Source organism: Apteryx mantelli, chromosome Z (genome assembly GCF_036417845.1).
Source record: "Apteryx mantelli isolate bAptMan1 chromosome Z, bAptMan1.hap1, whole genome shotgun sequence".
NCBI lineage: Eukaryota > Metazoa > Chordata > Aves > Apterygiformes > Apterygidae > Apteryx > Apteryx mantelli.
The window spans coordinates 52,016,009-52,041,689 of NC_090020.1; the positions used below are offsets into that span (position 1 = coordinate 52,016,009).

The window sequence follows — 25,681 nt, forward strand, 5'->3', positions numbered from 1 at the left end:
CTCTTCTCTCAAGGTTCAAGTGACTCCCACTGAAGTGGTGAGATGTTATTCGTATGGGCTTATCCAAAGCCTAGGGAAGTTACGGGAGCTTTCATTCACTAGTAGGACCACTTGACAAGATCCTTGCTAAGCCTAAAAACAGCTGAAGAACAGTTTACTATTCTTCTTAAAAAGTTATTGTTTGAACTGAGAGAATTAGTGTCCCACAAGTAAGCTGAGAGTTGGGCAGAAGGCAGGGATATAGTTGGAGCACATCCAGGATACCTTGTCTCCAGCGGCACTGAGCCTGGGACACTTTCTCATCAACCACATGATCCTAAGGAGCCAAGCGTAAGCAGGCAGAACTACCTGAGAGCATATAGTTAGGCCAGGAAATTACCTACTGGGAGCAAAATAGGTACACTCTGGTGGTAGTTGGATTACATTGAAGCATATATAGGTGTCCTTTTGATACTAGCAAAAGATAATTATTTCATTTGTATATGGTATTGGGATTATATTCCCTGTAACATCGTTATGTTTGTGTACCATGTTGTGATATTCCTTAATGTATTTTTGTCAGCATTTTCCATAGGCCACTCAATACTTTTAGGATAGTATATAAATATTATGTATGTAATATGATCAAAGATTTTTAAAACTGCAAGGTCAAGTTTTAAAGTGTGCGAAAAAATTAAGGTTATCTGAGCAACTTAAAGTCTGATCTCTGCCCCAGAAAGTGCAGGTATGGCCTTATTGTCTGGAGCTAATATTGCACCAATGTAACTACACTGTTTTCAGAACTGGGACTAGCTCATTTAGTGCTGTCTCTGTCATTTATCTGCAACACTCTCTCATGCCATGTAGAAATATCCTATGATACCATCTTTAGTTACATGAATACGTAGTAGTCAGAGCTAGATGCAGCTGCAGCATGCATGAGAAGGGACAACGATGCCATATGTGACAGTGCTAATGAAGGGGCTAATGTTTCCTTTAGTAAACCTGCCTGCTAGAATTTCTATAGGTGTGAAGGAGACACTGTGTTTGTGTGCCATCTGGGGTAGTTCCACGTGAAATGATGAAATCAGATGAAATGAGGAGAGGCTGAGAGAGCTGGGACTATTCAGCCTGGAGAAAAAAAGGCTCAGGGAGATCTCATCAATGTGTATAAATACCTGATGGGGGGGGGGGGAGTGAAGAAGACGGAACCAAACTCTTCTCAGTGACAAGAGGCAATGGGCACAAACTGAAATACAGGAAATTCTGTTTAAACTTAAGAAAAATCTTTTTTACTGTGAGGATAGTCAACCACTGGCACAGGTTGCCCAGAGAGGTTGTGGAGTCTCCATCACTGGAGATACTCAAAACCCGACTGGACACGGCCCTGAGCAACCTGCTTGAGGTGATGCTGCTCTGAGCAGGGGGTTGGACTAGACAATCTCCGGGGGCCCCTTCCAACCTCAGCTGTTCTGTGATTCGGTGCAATTTTGTGAAATAAGATATCTAGATAGGTACATGCACGATTTTAACAGAAGACTCAAGAACTGTGGTTACAGGCCAGGCAGGAGTTTCTTTTCTTTGGTACAAACATTAAAGAACATAACATTTTGCAGCAGCCCATCATTTGCTCAAATTTGAATAAAACTTTGGGGTCCCAATAAAAGTGGGACCTGACTCCATTAAATGCTCTACTTGGATTGTATAAAATTTTTTCTGCAAGTTATGAACTGAATAAAATTCTTCTAAAAGAAGAAAATGAATATTTTTTTGAATTGAATGTGTTAGGAGGTGGAGGGATTCATATTACTCCCATAATAACTTATGCTTTCAAATGCTTTTTGTGCTATCATAGTAGCCCCTTCTTAAGAAATGGAGGAAGTTCCTTGTTGACAAAATATGAATTTTTTATATTGCTAAGCCACAAAGCTGTCAAATTATCAAACATAATTTCTCAGCAGATATATCTTGTGTTTGTATTTATGGAACATACATATGCCACAGTAACCACATTTGAAAGCTTAATCCTTTTTAAAGTATTTATGTTGGGTTTTCAACACTCATTATGGAAAACCTTTGTAAATTGAAATAAAAGGGGGAGGGGGGAAGAGAGAGAAGAAAGTAGTGCGGGATTTGAAGAGCAGGATAGTTTTAGTGGATGAATTTTTGGTCCTTAAGCTCTACCATGTAATCATATGCAGGTAAAACTTATATTTACTTAATGGAAATAAAAGAATGTGCACAGAATAGAGTCTGTAGACAATGTGGCAATAAGCAGATATGATGTTAGTACTATATATCTTTGAATGTTGCTTTATGAATTTATCCTTTGTGAAGAAACTTTGCTTTAGATTATAAGGATTTGGAACAAAAGAGGATGTGTTTTGGTCCAAATTTGATTAAGGCATAATTGTTAATGGTATAAATAATTATAACTGTATAATATAATACAAATAATAATTGTATAAATATTTTTTGGTTTTGTTTCACTTATTTAAAAAGCAATAACACAACAACAAATGGGAAATGCTTTGCTTTGAACAAAAACTTTTTACACAGTTTTGGTTATCTGCAAAGTTGAAAAAATCAGTTTGGGTTAAAAATTTCAAAAATTTTGTAAAATAAAAAACACATTCCAAAAGGACATAAGATTTTAAACAAAAATTCAAATTATTTTTTATAAAACATTAAAATGTTTTGATATTAGATACAAATTTATAAGGCTATGATTAAAAAAATTAAAATATTTCCTATAATTTGACAATGAACCAGTCATCTAAAATCTGCCCAATTGTTCAAGACCTTTCATTCAAAAATTTTCACCCAATTAGAATACAAATAATTTATTATTAAAAAAACAAAGCAGCCAGTGGCAGGCACCTTCCCTAAAACTGTTAACTCAAGGTAATTGTTAACTTATCAAATGCACTTCATGTCTCAAAAGCATTATAGTTCCAGGATCCTGCTGATATATGTATATTTCTATGCTTCCTTTATTCTTTATGCTATGTTAAGATCTAATTTGCTCTAGAATGCAGCTTGCACGTAATAGAGAGTCCCTATGACTCACAGTGAAGTAGTGGAAAGCCAGAATGGCAAGGCCATGGACAAATTGTGTATTCGGGGAATTCAGGTGCCTTAGTCCAAGAGGAATATTACTTAGATGAAACAGTGTGGAAGAAAACTATTAGAAATGAGTGATTTCTCTCTGTATCCTTTTCCTATTATAGGATTTATACAAACTAAAATGCCAAGTTTTTCTTGGGCATAAATATTTAGGTGACTGAAACTTCTGGTTTCATTTCACTCAATTGTGTTGATCTATTGTAGGCTTGTCATGATTACTCTTCTGTTAATTGTTTAGTACTTTCCCTTTTCTCTATCAGTCTTATTTTGTTATCATTCATTAATTAGTAATGCCATACATATAGATAGATACATTCACATATGTTTTTTTTCACAACCAAGTTGGAAACAGTTATCAAACCTTTATTAAAAGAGTCTTCCCATGTTTTAGACAGACTAACTACGACATTAAAATTATTGCAACAGAAATGTTGTTGGACCTAGAGGAGCAGTATTTAAGTTGTGTTGAGTTAGTGCAATAGGATATCACAGAAAACCGAACAAGAACTAGACAGAACATCTTGCTGCCTCAGCAATCTAAAGAACTTCAGAGCAAGCTAGGGTGGCAGCTTCAACGAAGCTGGCTTGGTATGTGCCTTCGTCTCTCCAATGTCCATTATTTACAGCTGTGCACTAAATGGTTGTAAGAATGCACTTAATAATGGAAATTTATCTTAATGATTTTTTAAAAGAACCAACTGTAGTATTGAGAATATAGATTCTTCCAATTTTCTACTGTGTTATAAATGTGAAGGGAAAAGGTTAAAATAAAAAAAGACCTAAGGAAAAGCTGCATCCTGTGGAAATTGTTTCCCGTTCTCTGCAACCCATGGCTTGGAGTTTGTGAGGCTTGATCTCTAGCAGAGATATGAGATAGAAGACACCAAATAAAAGGTTGGCTGGCTAAATACTGCCTCTCCTTTCTTATGGCAGCTGGAAAGCGCCTCATAAAATTTCAGCTATGTGCCTTCCACTGCCCTTGACAACATTCTTTGTAGCTGTGTTCTTGCCCTGAAAAAGGGTCTTTCATCATTTTATTCCAATTCTTGTGAAGTTTCTATTTCAGTTCAGAACTTCTTAAATATCCTTCCAATGTCTTAACTTCATAGCTGGGATAGGTCAACCTGTGAGTCAAAGCTCTATTCTCTTTTCATGACATACTTTCTAAAATGTTTCCCAGGTACTCATTTCTTCAGTATAAAGGTATTGAACTACTCTTTCCTTTGGTTTGGTCTTAAGAAGTGGTAATCCATTGATCTCTTATAGCTGTGTCTTCCTGCAATTTTTTGCCTGGCTCCTGTTTTTGTGGCATACAAATAATTAAAAATGTAAATATTTCTCATGGTTTCTTCCTCCATACCATTTAGGAAAAAATAAATAGATTGTGTTGATTGGGAAGATTATGGGAGGACAGTTTGGTTGGTGTTTGTGTGTGCATGCAAGAGAGAGGTATTTGGCAAAGATGTGTTGAAATTTGCAGTTTTGATTTATTTCTGAATATGGTGAACGGCACTGATTTTCACATAAAGCAATATAACTTTCTACCACAAATGAATATTATTTTATTTTGGATTGAGAAAGACATGTGGACTGTTTTATATTGGGTAGGCATCGAGATGTTGTCTCAGTTAGTGCGATTTCAGTGTGAATATTTCAGTGTGAATATTCACTACCAAAATTTTCACATGCATAGGATTGTTGCTCTGGATCTTGTTCAATATGAGTCGTACAGCAGTTGTGTATTTGATGACTGCCTGCCTGTCCTCCCCCTTTTTTTCGTTTAAGAGTATGTGCTTATAGTAACAGGGTTCAAGAGAGATTAAAAGACAGAGAACATTACTGCCAAATGGCTAAAGCAAAGCAGGCTTCTTCTACAATGTTAAATTTTAAGGAGTTTAAATGTTATTCTCAGTCTTTAGACATTTATCAGAGACTTCTCTTTTCATTTAGTGGCATTAGAAGAATAAAACATTGTCCCACATAGAAACTGAAAGCTTTTTCAAGACTATTTCAAGACTTTTTCAAGATTATGGACAGACATTGGATTCAGGTGGCTTTCTAATATAGATATAAAATATATTTCATTGTCCATGATTTCTCATACCACAAAAATGTATTTATAACTGAGATCTGAAGTGAAACATACAGATATGTACATTCTTCTAACACTTCAAAAGGCAAACAAGATACTAGCTGCTGCGATTTCCAGTCTCATGGTGAAATATAACATGCAAGTCATTGATGAAACAATTGTTTCACTGCCTGCAAGACTAACCCGCTATTGTGTCCATCAACAACTTCATGAAGGAAGAAGATAATCCACTAAAATGCTCCATGAGCTGGTAGCAAGATGTTTTATTTTCTTTAACAGCATGATTTCTCTACCCATTGCACTCAGTGTAGGGAATACTACCGGCTTTATTGGCAGCATTTTAATACATTTAAATGTAAATGGTTATTTTAATCCAAAATAAGCTTCTGACTAGCTCCTTTTAGGGAATCAATACATTTGAGAAATTTTAATATCTTTTTTCTACATTTCAAAAGAGAGGGAGGAAAATGTATGTTCTGACTTTAATGAGGAAGGTGAACTATTAGAAATACCAGCAAGGCAGGATTGCCAGACACAGTATTCCTCTTGCTCAGGAAGAATATAAATTAAATAAATCTATGGATGACATGCTTGTACCACACAAGGTTCCTGTTTTCTCAGTTTCATGGCTTGTGAATGAATAGACTGACCTCAAATAATCCACTTATCACAAGAAGTCTCAAATAGTAAAACTATCAAAATATACCAGACTCTGCACATTTGCTATTTCAGATATTAGTGAATATCCAGTACAAAGGGTTAATGGCTGTTTCTTCCACATGTGTTTGAATTCGCACCAAAATCAGCCCAACATAGGTATGAGAATAGGATGTGTGATGATGGCTTATAACTAGCGTGGATGTTGCAAAAGATAAAAACACACTGCCAGAACGGCTGCTCCTACTTCATGCCTGCTTTGTCACTTGCCTCTTTCTCTGTCGAGACCTGCAACAAAATGGTCAGTCTCATCGTCATCAAGCAGCTAATAATATTTAACATAATTCTGTTCCACAAAGAGTAAGCATAGGGACAAATAAGAAAACCTCTTTCAGAGAAAATACAACTTATTATTTCTCTTCTCCTCAAGTTAAAAAGGTTACAGGAAGTACTTGCACATGAAAAACACTCTGTAAAAATGGAGGGACATCAGGACCAGCTGAACTGGGAGGGCACCACAACTGCAAGCATGTCACACGATATAAGAGAATATGCCACAGTTGACAGGGCATATTAGGGCTAAGTCCCTAAGTCCCTTGCAGAAAATCTGCACCAGTTAAAAAATGGGATGGATTTCATTTGTCATCACAAAATTGTATCTATTAGTAGTTTATACACTAATTGTCACTTCCTTTTGCCTCATTCAGTTTATAACATTATTTTTAAGAAAATGCATTCAGACAGAAGTTTGAAAATTATAGCAAAACAATTTATTGAAGAAAATAAAAATGATTATGTAGAAAATATTTTCATCTAAATTACATGGAACATCTCTTAAATCACATAAAGATAAATGGGAATATAAGTTAAATTTAAGCATCTTTTTTGTGTTCTTTTCCCACTGTTGCCTTATTTTCTTCTTACATAATACGGGGGGGGGGGGGAAAAACTTTCTCTCCTTGGGCTTGCTTGTTGTTGTCAAAATTCCTCTTGAAAATATAGTGCTTCTGTAAAGCTTTCCAGTGATAACTCACCAATGAAAATAGATAAACTCAAGAGCTTGCATGCTTAAAGTCTGAATATTTACCCGTTAGGATATTTGAATGGCAGTCTGTGTCTGATTTAGATTAGATATGAATTATGTCATCTTATTATCTCAATATTAAATATATTGCTGTGTTTTGATAAGTATCAACTATTCAATTTAGTTATTTTAATATCATCAAGTATGAAAATGCATATTTTCAGCTAACTAATATACAGCTGTACAGTTAAATTTTTCATTGTTTGACAACAGTTCCATACAAGAGGACCCAAGACACCGGCTTTTCTGTAGGAAATAACAATGGTATCAGTATGGCAGTCATATGCCAAAGATCCATTTTAATTCCAACAGCTGTACTTTCTATTTATTTTTATTCCATGGAATTATATATGATGCAACTTTGTTCAGGGCATTAGGAAGATGCAACAGATGTCAAAAAACTACATAGACACTGCTATGAATACATAAAATTCTAATATAAATATTAGGGTGACCCTTTCTGTATATTTAGCTTTCAAAAATGGCATGGTCAGTCTCTCAAATAATGTCAATAAGGAGATTTTTCAAAGTTTAAAATACATCTGAGTTTTTAAAAGTTCTTAATTTTATTTCAGTTTTATTCATGTTTACTCTCTCCTAGCTGTCATTTTTTACAAAACTTTTTCCCTCTAATCTTTTTACACTTTTTAAAAGTAAGGAATAAACTTAGTAACTAATCAAATAGTACCTATTAAAGTAAACTCCTTAATGAAACTTCTTAAAAGGCAGCAATCTGCAACAGGTAAAATCTGCGTTGCTTTTGAAAATCTCCATATGGAAATTACTGTATATGTTACACTTCTGATTTAGTATGCCACTGCTTTGGCATTACCTGCATATACTTCCTTTTGATCTGTGACAAGCACCTAAATGTAATATATAGTTCTTGTTATGTTTTTTTTTAAGTGCCTCCATATGAATATATGTGCAAGTTACAAAATATATGCAGTACTGCAAGAGAAAATCAATGTAGCAAATGTATGAACATATTTTAAATACAGCCATGCTAAAATGCTCTGCATGCTTTTTAAAAGACGTATGGAAACAGATTTATCTCTGCATTTCTGCAAACACATTTAATCTTTATTTAGCTTTTTTAATTCAGTATAGTTGAGATACGGAATTATCGTGGAACATAGTCCTGTATACCTATATATATAAAAAGATGTATTGATGCTAATTATAAACAAGGATAGCACGTTTATGCATTGCTAAGGAAACCTGAGCTGGAATCGTTGGATCTTCCTAGGGCACTGCATACTTTTCCCCTTGCACTTCATTAGCTTACAGATGCACAAGTCAAGACGTCTTCTTCTCTCGCCTCTTATTTAGCAGGGAAATCAGAAGCTCTGCTAGTGCTAGCTGTCCTGTTTGACCTCATGCCCTAAGCCACAATCTGGGCTCATCGAATAGCAAAAAACTTCACTGATTTCTGTATTTATCTGTGCTGAAGCACTGTGCTGTATCTATGTATCTGAAAAAATATATTGCTAGTTTTTTTTCCTCGATTAGCCACATGTAACAGAGAGGGAAACAGCGAGAACAGAGATGGAGAAAAGTTTATAGGCAATTCTGTTCAGATATGCACAAAAATATGTCACCTACGTTATTTTTTATTTCTGCATATTTGAAAAAAAAATTTCAGATGTTTCATTCTGCAAGTACACAAATACTAGTGGCTTGAAAACTGTGCTTTTGCAATTCTACCCTAAAGCTTACAAAGGTGATGGTATTTTATACTAAACATATGCTTTCCTTTAAATATGAAGAATGTCCTGAAAGTTGGGTTTACTAAATTTCTGGACACTCAGACTTATGTTACTGTGATTATATGAACTGTAAGCAAAATGTAGATAGTGATATGATTGATTGGTTCAAGTGTCTCCAGTATCTTTTTGGAATGCCCATTTAATTTAATCTTCCAAAATACAGCCAGACTAAAATAAAATATGTGCCAACCAAGCTATTTGGAAATCTTCTCTCAGAGCCATGTTACTAATAATTTGAAATAACCAGAAGTTGCAGGTTGGCTGTTCAACTCAAAAAAGCTGGTATTTTGAAAGTAATTCATGATGGTAATTTCATTCACATTCACATTGCTTGAACTGGCTACTGCATGGCTGGATTTGTGCCATTACTATTGCCAAAACAATTGTCACACATTTTAGGTATGCTAGTAAAAACATGTTCCATTTTGTACAAATTTTGGAATAGTAAATGTTGACTCTTTCTCCATTTGAACACAGACACCTGATTTGTCATCCCATTTAGAACAGCAAAGATATGTTGTGGCCTTCTCATGGGCTGTCCAGTAGTCTTATAAAAAACAACACCCTCCACAGACTTTACACATAAGAGTGGAACAATTTCAAAATCAGATGAGCCACCAGGTGTTTGTCAAGCTCATTTCGTAGATCTTTAATTCATGGATACTGTTAAGCAAATGCATAGAAGACATTTTTATCCTCATTGGACTTGTTTAAATGCTTTAAAAATAGACTACTTTTTGATAAAATGGTAATGTAATGTATTAGTAATAACTTTTATAAAGTGAACACTAAAGAATGTCCAAACTGGATGACATTGAAGATTTTTACCAACTCTAACGTTTAAGATTCAGTGAACTGTGCTGACAAGTAAGAAGTCACTATCTTTAAAAGGAATCTGCTGATTTATTGTTAAGTTAAGCTTCCATTAGCAAAGACTGCTCGTTTCCTATGCGTTATACCTCAAGTAATAACTGTTTTAAATGTATTCCATTTAGCAATTCTAGTTGTCTTCTTTCTGAGCAAACTCCTCTACTTGAAAACATGCAGCAAATCATATTAATTAAAATGAGTTAATTGGACTGGTAAAGTGGTGCTTTAGAATGACTCTAAGGACCATAAATTCAAATTAAGGGTTGCACTACTTCTTCCTAGGTTTGAAGAGGCTCCTCGGTACATTAGCAAAAGGAAAAGAGGAAGCCAGTCACCTTGTTTGCCAGCATTCATCTGGGATGCTTACACGAGGAACTGTGCTGATGGCTCATATAGCCAGATGTTATAAACATCTCTTAAATGAGAGAACGAAGCAGACAGCCATAATAGTAATTACTTGTACCTAATATTAATAGTCCAATGAGGTGAAGTATGATAGTAGAACCATATATAAGTGGGGTATTAAGAATTATTGCAAAACTTTGATCATGGACATAGAGTGCATATCATTTTATTCAAAGTATGCTTTGCTTCTTCTGCTATTTACTCAGTCCAGGCAGTAACGTTAGCTATCAGATTCAATTTTTAAGGTAAAAGCATGATGGATATATGCTAATTTATACATGTTCATTGAAAATATTTTTCCTAACTGTATTTTAATTATAAAATTATACTACAGAGCACTTCTTTTTCTGGTTTTAGTAAGCTTTTAAATATAGTTACAAAAGATAAACACCATACCTTCTTGCCAGTAATGATTGTCCTTTTTTGCAAGTGTGATGAATGCAATGTACTCATCCCACCATTCCATATTCTGTTTAATTTATTCACCAGTCTGTAAATTTGTATTTGACTCCTGGTTGTTTTGCAGTCTGAATGAGCACATAACAAGTGTGAGGGCAGGATTAAAATATTGCTCTGATATTAGTCTCCTGAAAGCAGTCTTTGTCTTTCTGCTCCTTTATGTGTCTCCTACTTTATAGGATCCTCCTGTGGATCAGTTATAATCTACTATATTTAATACTTGAAAATCTGATTTCTGTATTCAGTAACCGTGCTGCTTGTATGCTTTACCTTTTGTCTTTAGCTGGTATGAACTGGGAGCCTACACTTCGTTATCAATCTAGAACAGAAAGAGATTAATATTAAAGGGATGTCAAGCTCTTGAAAATCTTCAAAATTTCATAAAAGAGATAGGGTCACATTACTGAGCTTTACATAGGCATAGTGAGAGAGGAGGCAATCTTCTTTCCCCCTCCCCCCTCTTCCTTAAAGGGGGACAAAGTTTAACTGGCTGTGTATCAGCAGTATTTCAGCATTTATTACCCTAATTTTCTGCAAGGAGATGCTGCATGACTCTTACGGTGTTTTGATTTAACTACTAAATAAAAGCAAAATCATCTTCCTGTTCTTTTTCACTTTTTCAGTTTCAATTGTATTAGGACTTTGTCCTAAATTAGAATTGAGTATTCACATAGAGAAAGGGAAGGACGTGATACATTGTTCATTTCTTGGGATGATAGGTATGCCAGTCAGTTTTGTAGTATTTTTTAATTTAGTAGTATCACTGCAAGAGAATGATGATCATTCACATTAAATCTTTGGATTGAATATCATGTGGTATTTGAGTTTTGACTGCAAACTTAAAGGATCTTGAGACTGTCCACTTCCCATCTCAAAACCCTTGTGAGCTCTTCCACTTTTTCGCCATTAGTTTTATATGGCTTCTAGTCAGTCTTCTACCAAGGTGTGATAGAAAAAAACCACACCATTACACTACATATGAGTAAGATTTTGGTGTAGATTTGACAATTTGTGTCAGTTGTCTCACAAACATGCCAGTTGCATAGGGCGAGATTTTTTGGGTTGTATTTTGTATGATTCAGTAAGTTCAGCTGATGTACCCCACAGTTTGGGGGGCAATGAATTGATGGTAACCATTTTTTTACTGTCTTGCTTGTTCTAAAAACTGGTCTAAAAATACATAAGAACATTAATAAAAAGTTATTTTTCTTTCAGGTGGGAGATGAAAGAAGGTGCAGATCTTGAAGATGATGAGAAAGCTATGGTAGAACACTTCAAAAATGTTTATTTCACACAGAACACTCCTGCCTCAGAAGATAAAGAAGAATAATTACTTTGACATATTTTGGGTAGCACCTTTTTCTGAATTCAACATGATTAACTTAATGGCTTGGTTATAACTGACAGGACTAGAAAGCTCGGGAATATATATCTTGAGTAGGAGTTTTAAACTGAAGAATGTTCCCCTGTTATTGTCTAGTCGCCCCATCCAAGCAGCAACTGTTAACACACATATAAGGCAAGCAACAACAGATGAAAATGTGCATGTCACAAAACAAGTAAGATGTATCTTGATATTGTGGAGGCATAAACCTGAATGACAAACCAAGAACTGTTTTAAAATTTTAGAACTCACAGTGGCATCTAAAAATAATATTTCTCTGGACATGTTCTAAGCAAAAATTGATATGTTTATATCTACCGTTCCAGAGTCAGAGTCAGCCTGCCTCAAGGTAGTGTCAGATCAGAGCTCAAGCAGCTTTTTTCTCCCTTGGTGCTTGTGTTCTAGTTAGTATTGACGCTAAATCACCCAAAAAGTGTGAGAAGGGACAGGCATCAGCCATAGGTCTAGAGTTTCACCTTAGTACAAGGTCCTTTGTGAGTTGCTCTGGGACGAGAAGCAAAACTGCATCAGCCTTTATTGCCTTCACAATGGCAGAATAGTCCTAACTCAAAGGCACATTATAGTGAAACCTGTTAGCAGCATTTAAAGTTTTGAGATGCATCTTTTTATTAAAAAAAAAAACAGTTTATGCACAGGGAGTGCTCAAAGTATTCTAGTGAGTTCTCTAGTGAACTGAGAAGTCAATAAAGAATTCAGCATTTGTTTCTGATATAGTAAAATCCCATTTTTAAAATAATCTGATATTTTCATTTCCCCAATATTAAATGGTTTCTTTTTCAGTAAAAGTCCTTCCTCAAAGGTTAAAAATAGCTATTTGCGTAGATAGGTGGCTGTTGTGAAAATAATTTTTATACAGAAGGTGTAGCTCTGTAAAAATAATCCATGATTTTTCAGTTTGTTTCTTGCATTGGAAGTCCAAGGTAATCATTTTCTCTGCCTGATGAAGGATCCTGGCAAGATCCTGGTAAGGCTATACTCTGAGCTGCAGCTATTTCTGTTCCCACTGCTAGAGCGTATGCACACTGCTTCTTCTCACGGATGCTATTATGGACATAACTCAGACACCTTGAATAGAATGAGCGCTAGTTTACAGTGATGTAACAATGAAGAATTGAGCCCGAAGCATTCTTTTTTTTTCCCCTAAAGACTTCAGTAGCATCATGGGAGACCATAATAGTAATGCTGGCATAGCGTCTAATCTGAAATGCAGTTTTTCCTCATCTTAATTGGTCTTTTTTTATCATGTGTATAAAATATTGGACCATTTAAAATGAAAATGGGGACCACTGCATCTCACAAATCTCCCAAGATCTTATTACAAAACTGCATCAGTGAAAGGGAAGTGAGGCACTGGTATTTCACAAATGTTAAGAATATTATTTATAAAAAGAAACAGACCTTTTCCTCTACCATTGAGATAGTCATTTCAGATCATAAAGAAGTGATGAAGGGTGAAAAACAATTTTTCCTTGCTTTGTATTTCAACTTTAAAAGATCAGTTGTGGTTTTAAGGCTTAGAACATGGCTACAGGGATTGCCTATGATGGCAGGTGCAATATGCTGACAAATGAGGCATACGCACTCTCAGTCATACTAATGATGTGTCAGTGCAAGTGGAAGTTGGAGTACCTGGAACATTCTTTCCTATTTTGTCAAAATCTATTGTACCTAATTAACTTTTTGTGTAGTCATATAAAGTGAATTTCTCTCTATGTGGTGAAACTGACTGAAATACTTTCTGTGAAAAAGCTCCCCTTCTGGGAAACACTTATTCTGATTAGGATAAACTTCGCAAGTGAAATAAGGTAAACCAGAAAAAAAAAAATCCTCAGTTACTCTGAAATGGGAATGTTCACATGCGGAGTTATTCCAAACTGGTTATTGTGCTTTAAATTCACAACATACCTCATTCTGGAATAATTTGTAAACAGTCATGTGAAAAAAAAAATCTTTATGCCCTTTCCTCCCTTCTCTCCTTGCCAGATTAACTCAGGAGTAACCCACTGGGTAGCACAAGGATAATTTTGTCTTAGCTTTTCTTAGTAGGAGTATATTTATAATCTTTACCAATGTAAAGCTGACAAGATAGAACAAGAAGTCTGAATAAATCCTGAACCTATGTACAATATTTTATTTGGATGTTTTTCTTATTCAGACCTATATGTCTTTAAGAGTGTATGAATGCAAGCTAATATGCATTTGAAATTGAACTTGTCCGTAAATCCTTGGTGAGAAATAGCAGGGCTTGGTCCATTTGCAATGTAATGATCCTAATATCTGACCTTCAGGATATAAAAGTAAAAGCAACATGGCAAAATCACTTATCCTGAATAGATACTTCTGCAACATTCACATTTGTTCAATGAAATTACAATAATAAAAGTTGGATAACTAAGACTGCTAAATAGCATACCATTAATTTATCAAGACTGCTTACTTTAAATTTAAACCCTTAATTGAAGAAAAATGAAAGACACCTGAAAGAGCTGATCATTTTTACATCTCAAGGTGTGTAAAATTAAGAATACTTGTTTAACAGAACACTGCATTCTTTGGCTTTTGTCATAAAACAATAGGTCTACATTCTTAAAAAAGTTCTGTTGATTCTAAAATTGACCTAAGATTGCTTTCATTTTAGAGACTGATGGATTCATAGAGCTGCAATGTTTTACTCTCATATTTTATGTGCTGGCTCTTTCTCAGTACTTGTTGATTCAGGAATGTCTCACACTTTACATTTAGCCTCAATAAATAAAGGCAATGAGAGCCAGATTTTCTGACTGCAATGTGGGCCTTGTGTTGTATGACCACTGCAATCTGACCATGTTAACTGTTCCTGGAAACATAGTCAAAAATAAGGATTAAGGTTTTTGGGGTGCAGGAGACCTTTCTGGATGGGCCTCATTGGCTTAGCTGAGTTAGTTTAAAAGGAAATATTTATTATATTTCTACAAATTAGTTGGACTAGATAGCACAAACCAAGTAACCATGTGTTATTACTAATGCCTATGCCTAATTCTCGCCTTAGTTTTTACTATACTACACTCTCTTTACTGAACTTCAGCTTCAATGAGAGACTTCATGGCAAGGAATATCTCTAATTATGTTTGTTCAGTATCCAGCTCAGAGTGCTCCAAACCTTAACATCTTGATACTTTTGAAATGCAGTTAATAAAATTAGAAGTAGGGCAAAAGTGGGATAACATTAAAAGTAATAAAACTCAAGAAACAGAAAAGAAAGATAGAATTTTGGAAAAAGACAGACATTAAGACATAGCCCTGCCTTTTAATAACTGCTATCCTCACAAACAGTCTCCCATAGATCGTGTTTTATCCCAGCAGAGGGCATTTGTAGAGACCAAAGGCAACAAAGCTATTTATTCTAGAAATATTCATGATGGTAAATGGATGTTCTTTAATTCATATCTACACCCTCACAGCAGTACAAGGTAGGCATGAGGCCTGACTTCTTCCAATTAGTTTCCTCTTACAGAAATATTCTATTTTCCTCTCAGCTAGGAGGTCTTAGCAAAATACTACTAACTCTTTTCTACAGTAAGATACCAATTATGTACTGATATAAAAATATTTTATGGAACTCCTTAAAAATATGTGCACTCATTTTTAGTGAAAGACACTATTCCAACATTCAAGACAATCGTCAAAAGACTAGGATAGGATTAATAGGATTAATTATTTGCCCTATTGCCCTATTACCCATGAAATGATAGAGTAACTTGATGGCAACTGAAAGACTTGTATGTAAGCACAGACGTCTTGAGTAGGTCCTGGCTAGTGCAAAGCTGCTTCTCTGTAGCAGTTATCCCTGTTGTAAACAGTGGTATGGCCAGAAGCAGAAGCTCTGAAACTATTAAATCTAAGGCCCAGGAAATAGGCAAGTGTGAACTGGCTTTTTCCTCTACCTTTGGGCTCTAAGACTTGGGAAGCAGACTAAACTGACTGACATTACAGGGCAGGCAGTACAGGCAAAGCATATAGTTTTGAACAGTTTGCATATTACTGAGGGCCTTGTAACGTCCATCAGTAAAATACTTCATAAGAACCAGATCTTTCGTCACTAGCTTCCTTTCTAGCAACAGCATTTGAGAATAGGCTATTAGCTATTACTGTAGCAAATGAAACAATAATACAAAGCTGACAAAAAAAAACACTATAAAAAGCAAGGAAACATGCAAACAAGCAAAAATAAATCCAAACTCATTTCTTTTTCCTGAAAAAGGAATTCTGTAACAAGTTGCCCAGGAAGAACTGGCAAATGCCAAGTATTTATGACATAAACCGATCATTAGTTACTTAACATACAAGCACTAAAATTTTCATCCCATAATCTGTGTTTTTTATCTAAAAGTCTATTTACTTTGGGGTATTTGGCCTCAATACAGAAATAGTATCACATAGCTCTTCATGTGTCATCTTGGCTCTATTTTGCTTTCCACCTCAATATTGTCTTTCAAGGATGCTGGAAAGACCATTCATTATCTAGATTAACTGTCATAGAGACTTAAACCAGTGTAGGTCCTTTATGGGTTATTATTTCAGATTTAAGGTTGTCTGAATACTCCTCCTGCTCCCAACGTTCCGTGTAATACCTAAGTTTTTCCATTGTTCTAAGCTACTCACGTTACCTGGGATAATGGGGAGCTATTTGTATGCACTGTTGTTTGTGAGTTAGTTATGGTTTTTACTAAAAACTAATGTATTCTGCCCTAGATTGTATTTCCTTTAAGTTATCTGAGTTTTTAATTTAAACTTGAAAATCCATAGCACATCTGCTTTCCCAACCTTCAAACATCTATTTACATATCAATAAAGCTGTATGCCTTCTCAAATCTGATATGGAGTCCTAGTGAACCAAGAATTTAATAAATGTAAAATTCAAACGAACCACATGCAAGGTTATCACACAAGAAATGCAATAGTCATTTTCACTTCTGGAATTTCATCTTTCTATATATTCATAGCACCTTTATGGAGTTGTTCTCTTATGTTCTGGACATTTTATTGATTTCTCCCATTCCATATGATAGGTGAGATTTAAATGGATTTTATTATGTAGATTAAGATTATGCTTTCTCTCTCTAGAGAATGGGAACAAGATTTGGAATGTATGACACAGCTATGGTTTCTCCACTTAGAGGTTGAAATAGCAGGTGTTTTTTGTCTGGTGTATGGAATAGCAAACAGATTACTTTCTATAGTAAAACAGATGTGGCTTTGGGAATGAAATAACTCTGGCTGGAATCCTACCTGCAGGTACGTATTAAGTTCAGGAAACTGATGGCTGAACAGTCACTATAAAGAGTTTCTATTACTAGGGAAAAGGATTAGACCCCTTCAAACAGCAACAGATTTCTGGTTTCTACTTTTCCTATTCCAGTTAAGGCTTCCTGATTCCATACACATCCATTTGCTTTTTGAATGGACAGATTGATGGAGGTTGTTGCATTAATGCAATGCAAATGTGTAATGTTCATCTTTTGGCCGCCTTGTCTCTCCAGACAAATAATCAACGAGAACAAGGTAGACACTCTTGATTTCAGACAACTATCCAGGGTCCTGAGCTGCGTCACTGAGCAACATGGTACTTCTGTCAGAAATTTGTTAACCAGAGCGCAGACACTTTCAAACTAATGAGTCGGAGAATGTGTTTAATTTTTCATGTTTTGAAAGGCACTGTATATGCCTGTTACTTGACTGTTCTTGGATTTGTGAACCAAAAGCAACCAGGTTCACAACCCTTTCATTATAATTCCTTCCCCTTCCCACCACCTTTCCCCGACCCCCAATTTTGGCTAAGCTGTGAGTTTTATGACAACTCCAGCTGTTTCCAGATAAGGCTAGGATCACGCCTGACTAAGCAGTGTAAAATGTGAGCAACTGTCTCAAAGAACATACAATGTGTACAGATGAGTTAGGAGAGGTAATTCTCCAGGCCTGGCAGTGAGACATTGTGGTTAAGGCTTTTGCCTCTAACCCTACATCCTTTGACATTTGGTCAGACCTCCAGTCTGATGAGCTTCATGGTAACATATGCATCTATTTATTTTGTGAGAGTTTGTTGGTTTGGTTTTGGTTTGGTTTGGTTTTTAAAGGGGGAGGAGAGGAAGGGGAGTGGATCGTTTGCTTTTTTATATTGTTTTTGTTGTTATTTAGGTTTCTTTCTGCCTGGACTGATTATTGGTCAATACACGATGATAACAATCTGCTGCAGTAGTTTGGGCATTGATCAAGTCACTAGCTGTTGGTGGCAGAAGTAATTTATGGGTTTAGTCTTTGTAAAAAGTCTCTACCTATCATGGCCATATGCACTATAGACGCTAATTCAATATAAATACCTCCACTAAAATCATCTATCATTAACAAGATTTCTTAGTTCATCTTTGTCAGGTCACTCTGTGATAACCGTATTATTCTTTTTATCTGATGGAAAGAATAGAAAAATGCTGATATCTTATGTGCTGTGCCTTTTTAGGGATCTCATTTTTTCCAACTCAAATTCCAAAAGGTGCACTTAAACTGCATAACAAGAAAGGCACTTTGCTTTTCCATATTATATGTACACAAATTGGTTAGATGACAGTTGTACAATTAAAAAAAAAAAGTTATATAATACCCTGGAGCAGTCATCTGCTTTAACATGCATAATTTATTTAAAAATCATTTGTGGAGTTGAGGGATTGATAGTTTGGAACCGAAAAATTACAGGTATGCTAAGTATGTTCTTGCAAAAATAAATCATGTAATAATATATTGAGATCTAATATTTCAAAATTCAAAGTACAATTAAATTGTTTGCACATGTAACAGCAGTGAAATAACTTTGCAAGGTTTACATCATAAACCCATATATCTACCGAGTGGAACACAGACATAAAGTTCTGCCAATAGAGTTGCTTTCAATCTTTGTTTCATTGCACCAAAACTTTTCATATCAGTCTGGCATTTTCTTTGAACAACTATACACAGGACCAAAGAATTAGGAGTGGGAACTTGAAATATAGATCATATATATTTAATCTTTACAATAAATGCAAAAGCAATAAGTGAAAAACAAAGACATAACAGACTGTAAAAATTCTCAGGAACATATAATCAAGCATAAGAGTGAATGTCACGACAGATTTATGTATGTTTGAGTTTCTGCAAAAACTGCTGAAGACAAATTTGAGAATATTTGTGTATCATCCTTTTGGCACAATAGCAGGAACCAAAATAAATTATCCAAGAATAAGACATAAGAAACACATTCAGTGTGTAAACAACAAGCAGAATAAGAATTTGGAATTAGAGAAGGAAAACTTTCAAGCAAAAAGGAAGAAAGGTTTTTAAGCCTTGCAGAACACTCAGGAACAACGCTGGTTTTTCATGAGTTTCCATTATTTCACAGTATTTTTTTTTTAATTTTCTGATTTAATTTTTATGAAAAGTGTTTATCAAAGGTAACACGTCATCATATTTCCCAGGAAAAGTTCATATGTTTTTGTTTTTCATGAAATGTATTCTCTGTGTTTATATACTCTACAAAAAAAGCCTATTCCATCAATGTCAGGCCACAAGAACAAATGAAAAGGAACTACAAAGGGAATTCTAAAGAGATTTTTTTCTTCCACCATCTTTTCTTTCAGGCTTATCCTCAAAAGCATTTTCTGTGGCCCAGAGGACATGGGATAATTTTTCCCAAGAATCACAGCTCCTCAAGCTAGCTGTCCTTAAACATACCTGCTAGATTACAAGGCTAGGCTTTTTTTTTTTAACCCCTGGAAATAGTAGCCTTCATCATCAAACAAGTTTAATTTTTAAGAGTAAAAAAAAAAAAATTAGTATGTGTTCCAAATCTGTAGGCTGCCAAGAGCTGGGCTGATGTTGTTCAATAACAAGGACTCCATTGTGAAAACAGAGTGCTTGCCGTTAAATAGTATGGTGTGCTTTATCATAAAGTATGTAACACAAGATGGCGCATAGGAAAGAACAGAAGTAATGGATTTATTAATGTGGTTCTTCTCAACCCTGCTACCTTACATCCTTTTGTCACAGCAAAGGATTCCTAAACTAGGTCACCTTGTTCACTTTTAAGATTTGATACAAAGCTCAAGTGGCATAAACAGCCATTGTTGTAAGTGTAAATCAGACTTACCTAATGTCAAATATAAAGTGATCAGTCTTAGCATACTTGGGTGCCTGCTGCTAACCATGTCTGTGAGGTTTAGAGTGCTCTTAACCAGCAATTATCTCACTGAGAACTAAGGATGTTAATACTTCACATTATCAGATGCTGAAAGCAGAAATGTAGGTACTTCTGAGGGAAGGACTGTGGTGTTCTACCATCACTGAACCACAGGAGGATTTAACAACTACTTATGAGAGTTGCATTGCAGGATAGCTATTAAAATCAGACATCCTACTTGCTACGATCATCTATCAGCTGCTTCTAAAATCCTGCCCACCTTCTGTGTGTCATCTGGAAGAGATAAAGTTTTAATTGTGAGCGGGTGGTGTAAAAAAAATAGAAAAAAAAGACAAGGCGCCTTCTGTCATTCCAAATTTCTTGTCCTATCTTGCTTTATGTTTCAGTGTCTTTGTGCCAGTTGAAGTTTTGCAGGCAGCTTTTAAAAAGAAAAAAATATATAAATAAAATCAATAGAAACAAATAAAAATCTAGGACAACAAAGAGCACACCATAAAGAATGTATTGCAGAGAGTGGGAACAAAAAATACTGCAATTGGCAGCTTTTTCTACTTTTATTCTTTGACTCCTAATTCTTATGACTCCTAAATTTCCAATAATTCCTAGTTTCCTTGGTATTTGTTAGCAACTTCCTTTTTCATGTTTGTTATGTGTTTATATTTATCACCTTAAGAGCTCCTTTTCTGTGGCCACTACTCTTGAGTTAGGCAGTATATTCTCACGTTTTGGGGTTCAAAATGGGTTCATTCACAATATTTTCATTCAATTTTTCTGTTCAATTTTTCAAGCTGATGAGACGTCACTTTTTCAGCCATTTGAGATAAGCCTTGTTAAAGCACTATTTATGTTCCTGTAATAAGAACTGTCTTCAGACCATGATCACTTGTCACAGACACTACAAATATTTGGTTCCCCTGGTTTGCTGCTCTTTAGATATGATGATGCAGTCTAAAATAACTCTTCCCATGTTGGATACAATTCTTTTGAGTTACATTTTGTCTTTAAATTAAAAAAAAAAAGAAAAATATTTTCATCCTGACAGCACTGAAAATTTCATGCTCTGTCATTCAGCCTGCAGCCCTCAGTAAGAACAGCTTTTCTCATCTCTGTGCTGAAGACAGATAGTTGAAGAGCCAGTCATCACGTTCAGTGTATCAAGTGGCTGGCCTGCTTATCTAGCATTCCCCAAGCACTCCAGGCTACTTGCTTCCAAGCTGCTCAGGGTAACCTTTTATTATCCAGTTAGTGTCTTTCTTGAAAGTCTCCAGATCTTGTTCTAGACTTTGGGGTTTTTTTTCCTCTGTGCTGTTTTCAGTGCAGTCTCTCCACTATTTCAAATGATTATCAGTTGACAATTTTTCTCTTTGAAACTCCCTCTCTTTCAAATTAAATTTCCTAATTGTTTCATGGGTAAGGTACAAAGCATCTGTCCTTTGTTTTATTATGTACATTTTGGGAGGGAAAAACAAAAGCTGGGGAACAGAAAGGACTCCTTTAGGGATCAAGTCCAGGCAACGCACAATAGATGTCCAGTTCATACTAGAGATGAGAGAAATGATTCACTGCTGCAGATACTTGACAGTCTGTCTGTTGGCTTAACCATCATGGCAAAACACAGAAATCAGGTCTCAGGAGGTATGAGACCTGTTTGAGACCTCTTTCCTCCTCCTCTGCCCTAACTGATGAGTTTATAGCAAAGGTTTATTGTTGTTCTCCCTGTGCATTACTTACTTTCACAGAATCACAGAATCGCTGAGGTTGGAAGGGACCTCTGGAGATCATCTAGTCCAACCCCCCTGCTCAAGCAGGGTCACCTAGAGCACGTTGCACAGGATTGCATCCAGGCACGTTTTGAATATCTCCAGAGAAGGAGACTCCACCACCTCTTGGGGCAACCTGTTCCAGTGCTCTGTCACCCTCACAGTGAAAAAGTTTTTCCTCATGTTAAGATGGAAGTGTCTGTGTTTCAGTTTGTGCCCGTTGCCTCGCGTCCTGTCGCTCGGCACCACTGAAAAGAGTCTGGCCCCATCCTCTCGACACCCTCCCTTCAGATACTTGTACACGTTGATAAGATCTCCTCTCAGCCTTTTCTTCTCCAAGCTAAACAGGCCCAGCTCTCTCAGCCTTTCCTCATAAGAGAGATGCTCCAGTCCCCTAATCATCTTTGTGGCCCTTCGCTGGACTTGCTCCAGTAGTGCCACATCCCTCTTGTACTGGGGAGCCCAGAACTGGACGCAGTACTCCAGATGTGGCCTCACCAGGGCTGAGTAGAGGGGGAGAATCACCTCCCTCGACCTGCTGGAAACTCTCTTCCTGATGCAGCCCAGGATACCATTGGCCTTCTTGGCCACAAGGGCACATTGCTGCCTCATGCTTAACTTGGTGTCCACCAGCACTCCCAGGTCCTTCTCGGCAGAGCTGCTTTCCAGCAGGTCAGCCCCCAACCTGTACTGGTGCATGGGGTTATTCCTCCCCAGGTGCAGGACCCTGCACTTCCCTTTGTTGAACTTCATGAGGTTCCTCTCCGCCCACCTCTCCAGCCTGTCCAGGTCTCTCTGAATGGCAGCACAGCCCTCTGGTGTATCCGCCACTCCTCCCAGTTTGGTATCATCGGCAAACTTGCTGAGGGTGCACTCTGTGCCTTCATCCAGGTCATTGATGAAGAAGTTGAACAAGACTGGACCCAGTACTGACCCCTGGGGGACACTGCGAGCTACAGGCCTCCAACTAGACTCTGTGCCACTGATCACAACCCTCTGAGCTCTGCCATTCAGCCAGTTCTCAATCCACCTCACTGTCCACTCATCTAACCCACACTTCCTGAGCTTGTCTATGAGGATGCTATGGGAGACTTTATACTATTAAATTTCATCCCATTTCTATCATTCTAGTCAAGATTATTACTGGTAATACCTTTTGATTTAGTGTCATCTGCAAAATTCACAGGTGCATGTCAAATTCTTATCTCTGTCTATCTCATTAATGAATATTTTGCACATACCATGTTCAAAAGCTAATCACAGCCACTAAAGAATGCTTCTGCTAATCTATCTCCCACCTGATAACTGCCTTTCAGCTTAGGCTTTTGTAGTCTCCTCTTTAGCCAACTTCACATCTACCTTACAATTCTGGCCTGAATTATCATCATCCCCACCTGCAGTAATACTCCCCTGTGGGGAACTGTAGCAAATTCTTTACTTCAGTTTAGATATATTATTGTATTGAATCACTCTTGTATAAGAGATTGTGATCGTAACAACACTGTGACTTACCGCACTTTCTGTTTTGATCTATGTGCATAAGTATTCTTTCAACACCCGCTCTAACGCTGCACAGCAGAGTTCAGCCCAACTGGTCTGCAGCAGTCTGAGGGGAGTAATCTATCTTGGATATGAGCTGGTGCAATCCAGTTCATTTAGAAAGAATTTATACAAAGGAGGATGTTCCTTCTCTGCAGTTTGAGCCTCCTCGTGATGCCTATGCTCCCTTTATAGTCAGGGAACAGAGACAGGCTATCCAGATTTAAAGAACAATGTAACAAATGCTGAATTCACCCATCGGTTTTAACTACGTCTGTAACTTTCTATAGATCTGAGACACCCTGGCGGCCATTAACAACATGCTTTGCAATATAGTCTTAATTACATGACCACATACTCTTTTTCCAGGGGACCTTTGCTTCATCCAGCACATGGGATGAATAACGCTCACTTAATAAGCAGCCATTCAATGTCTTGTTTTCTCCTTATTGTTCTAAGCGCAGCTCCATGTACCAGACACTGGTAAAACCCCAGTTTTGGAAGATGTTTTATGGCACTTATTTCTATTGCATCTGAGTGTTTCGCAAACTTTAATTTACCTTCACAGAATCCACATGAAGTAAATAATGTTTTTGCTTAAATTGGGAACTGAAATTAAGGCCAAACAGTTCTAATAATTTTGGATGTCCTATCCAAAATAATGTAGACTTTTAATGCATGTGATGTTCTATAGCACCTCATATATTCAAATCACAGCTTCCATTGATTTCAGATGTAACTATGAATGCTCAATATTTCTGAAGTCTGAACTCGAGAACCTTACTGGGCATTCACCATTTTGGTGTATGCAATTAATAAACATGTCTAAAATTTTTGGCTTAAGTAACATATCTATAGTGATTTTAGAATGCTATAACAGTGGGAAGGACACAATAAACTGAAGAAAAAAAGAGACACAGTTTTTGGAAGAATGACAAAATAAAAAAGAGAGAATAAAAACACTCAGTTTCTTTAGGTATCACATAAAATACTGTATCCAGATTAGTATCTTTACTAGTATTAACCTTTTGCAGGTATTACTGTAGATCATAGAAGGTCACACAGGGACCAGAACTCCATCGTGCTAGATGCAAACACAAAATAAAAAGAAAAATCCCAACTTCCAACAAATAAATATTTGCCATTCACTACCTATGTTTCCTCTTCACTGCTAGCTGATATTTGGGATTTTGGGGTCAGTCTTCTAATCAAACTTGGATACCTCTTACGACCTGCTACCTCTTTGTAACGTGAAGAGCTTGAAATCTATGGTCGCTAGTTCTCTGCTGGTCAAACAGCCCAAACACCTCACCCAACCCTCCCCCCCCAAAAAAAAAAAAGAAAAACACACCTCTCTGCCTTGTTTTGGTAAACTTTTCCTCCTTGAATCGCTCCTGGGATCTGCAATCATAAAGGGCTGTATCAACATCACAAACAGGGCTTTAATAAACATTTTTTAGCTGTATTGCTTGTGCAAGCAGCCCCTTAAACTTGTTGTTTTACTGGTACATTTTTGTTGCTGTTTGCGTTGGGGGTTTTGGGGGGGGGGTGAGGGATGCAGGAAATGAAGTTTGATGGAGAAACAGATTAAGAAACTGATCCAAATTTAAAATAACACAACAAAAAACAATAACTGTTTTGAATTTGAGTGAGTCCTAATCTGCTTCCCTTTGCAAAGCCAGAACAGCAGTACTCTCAAAGTGAGGCAATGGCATAAACTTAGGAGTGAGAGGGTAGCGACAGCTTACATCGTTGCAGTTACCAAAAACGTTCGTTAAAACATTCCTGTGATGTGTCGTGCCGCCCTACCCCGATCTTCCACTCTGCTACAGATAATGAAGAGAGCTGATGAGCTAAACCTCAGCCACAGCAGTGTTGCAAGACATCCCTAATGTCTCATTAAAAGACAGACATTGAGGTTCTTCTTTTTTCTAACGTAGGAAATACAGGGGAAAATACTGTCTCAATACACCCAAAGGCTTAACTCAAAATATCAAACATAATTTGTAAGATGTAAATAGACAAGTTCTCCAAATCATTATAATATCTGCTGCATTGAAGATGAAAATGGTTTTCTCGTATTCCCTCCTTGGGGTGCTAGAGAAAGTCACTGAGAGCACAGCATTCAGGCGCCCTGCTTTCATTTATAGCAGGTGGAGCAGCCGAGAGCAACCTGCACATGAGAAATACTGTATCTTCTGCGGTGCAAACCCAGCTGCGGCCCTGGCACCGGTCTCTCCTGGCATGACTAGAAGCTAAGGGGGGGACATTTCCATTGCACGCCGGGGACACTGCACACCCGGGTTGTCCTGAGGACTACGACAAGCTCC

At 36.7% G+C, this 25,681-nt stretch overlaps 1 protein-coding gene across 1 annotated transcript in view; it reads left to right on the forward strand.

Moving 5' to 3' along the window:
- The window catches only part of KIAA0825 (KIAA0825 ortholog), a 251,032-nt gene extending 236,756 nt beyond the window's left edge, over positions 1-14,276 (forward strand). Inside the window, exon 21 of the mRNA XM_067315851.1 lies at positions 11,657-14,276. Within this exon, the coding sequence (XP_067171952.1) occupies positions 11,657-11,771 (115 nt within the window). The 3' untranslated portion in view covers positions 11,772-14,276. The remainder of the gene's footprint in view (positions 1-11,656) is intronic.
- Positions 14,277-25,681: the final 11,405 nt, after the last annotated feature.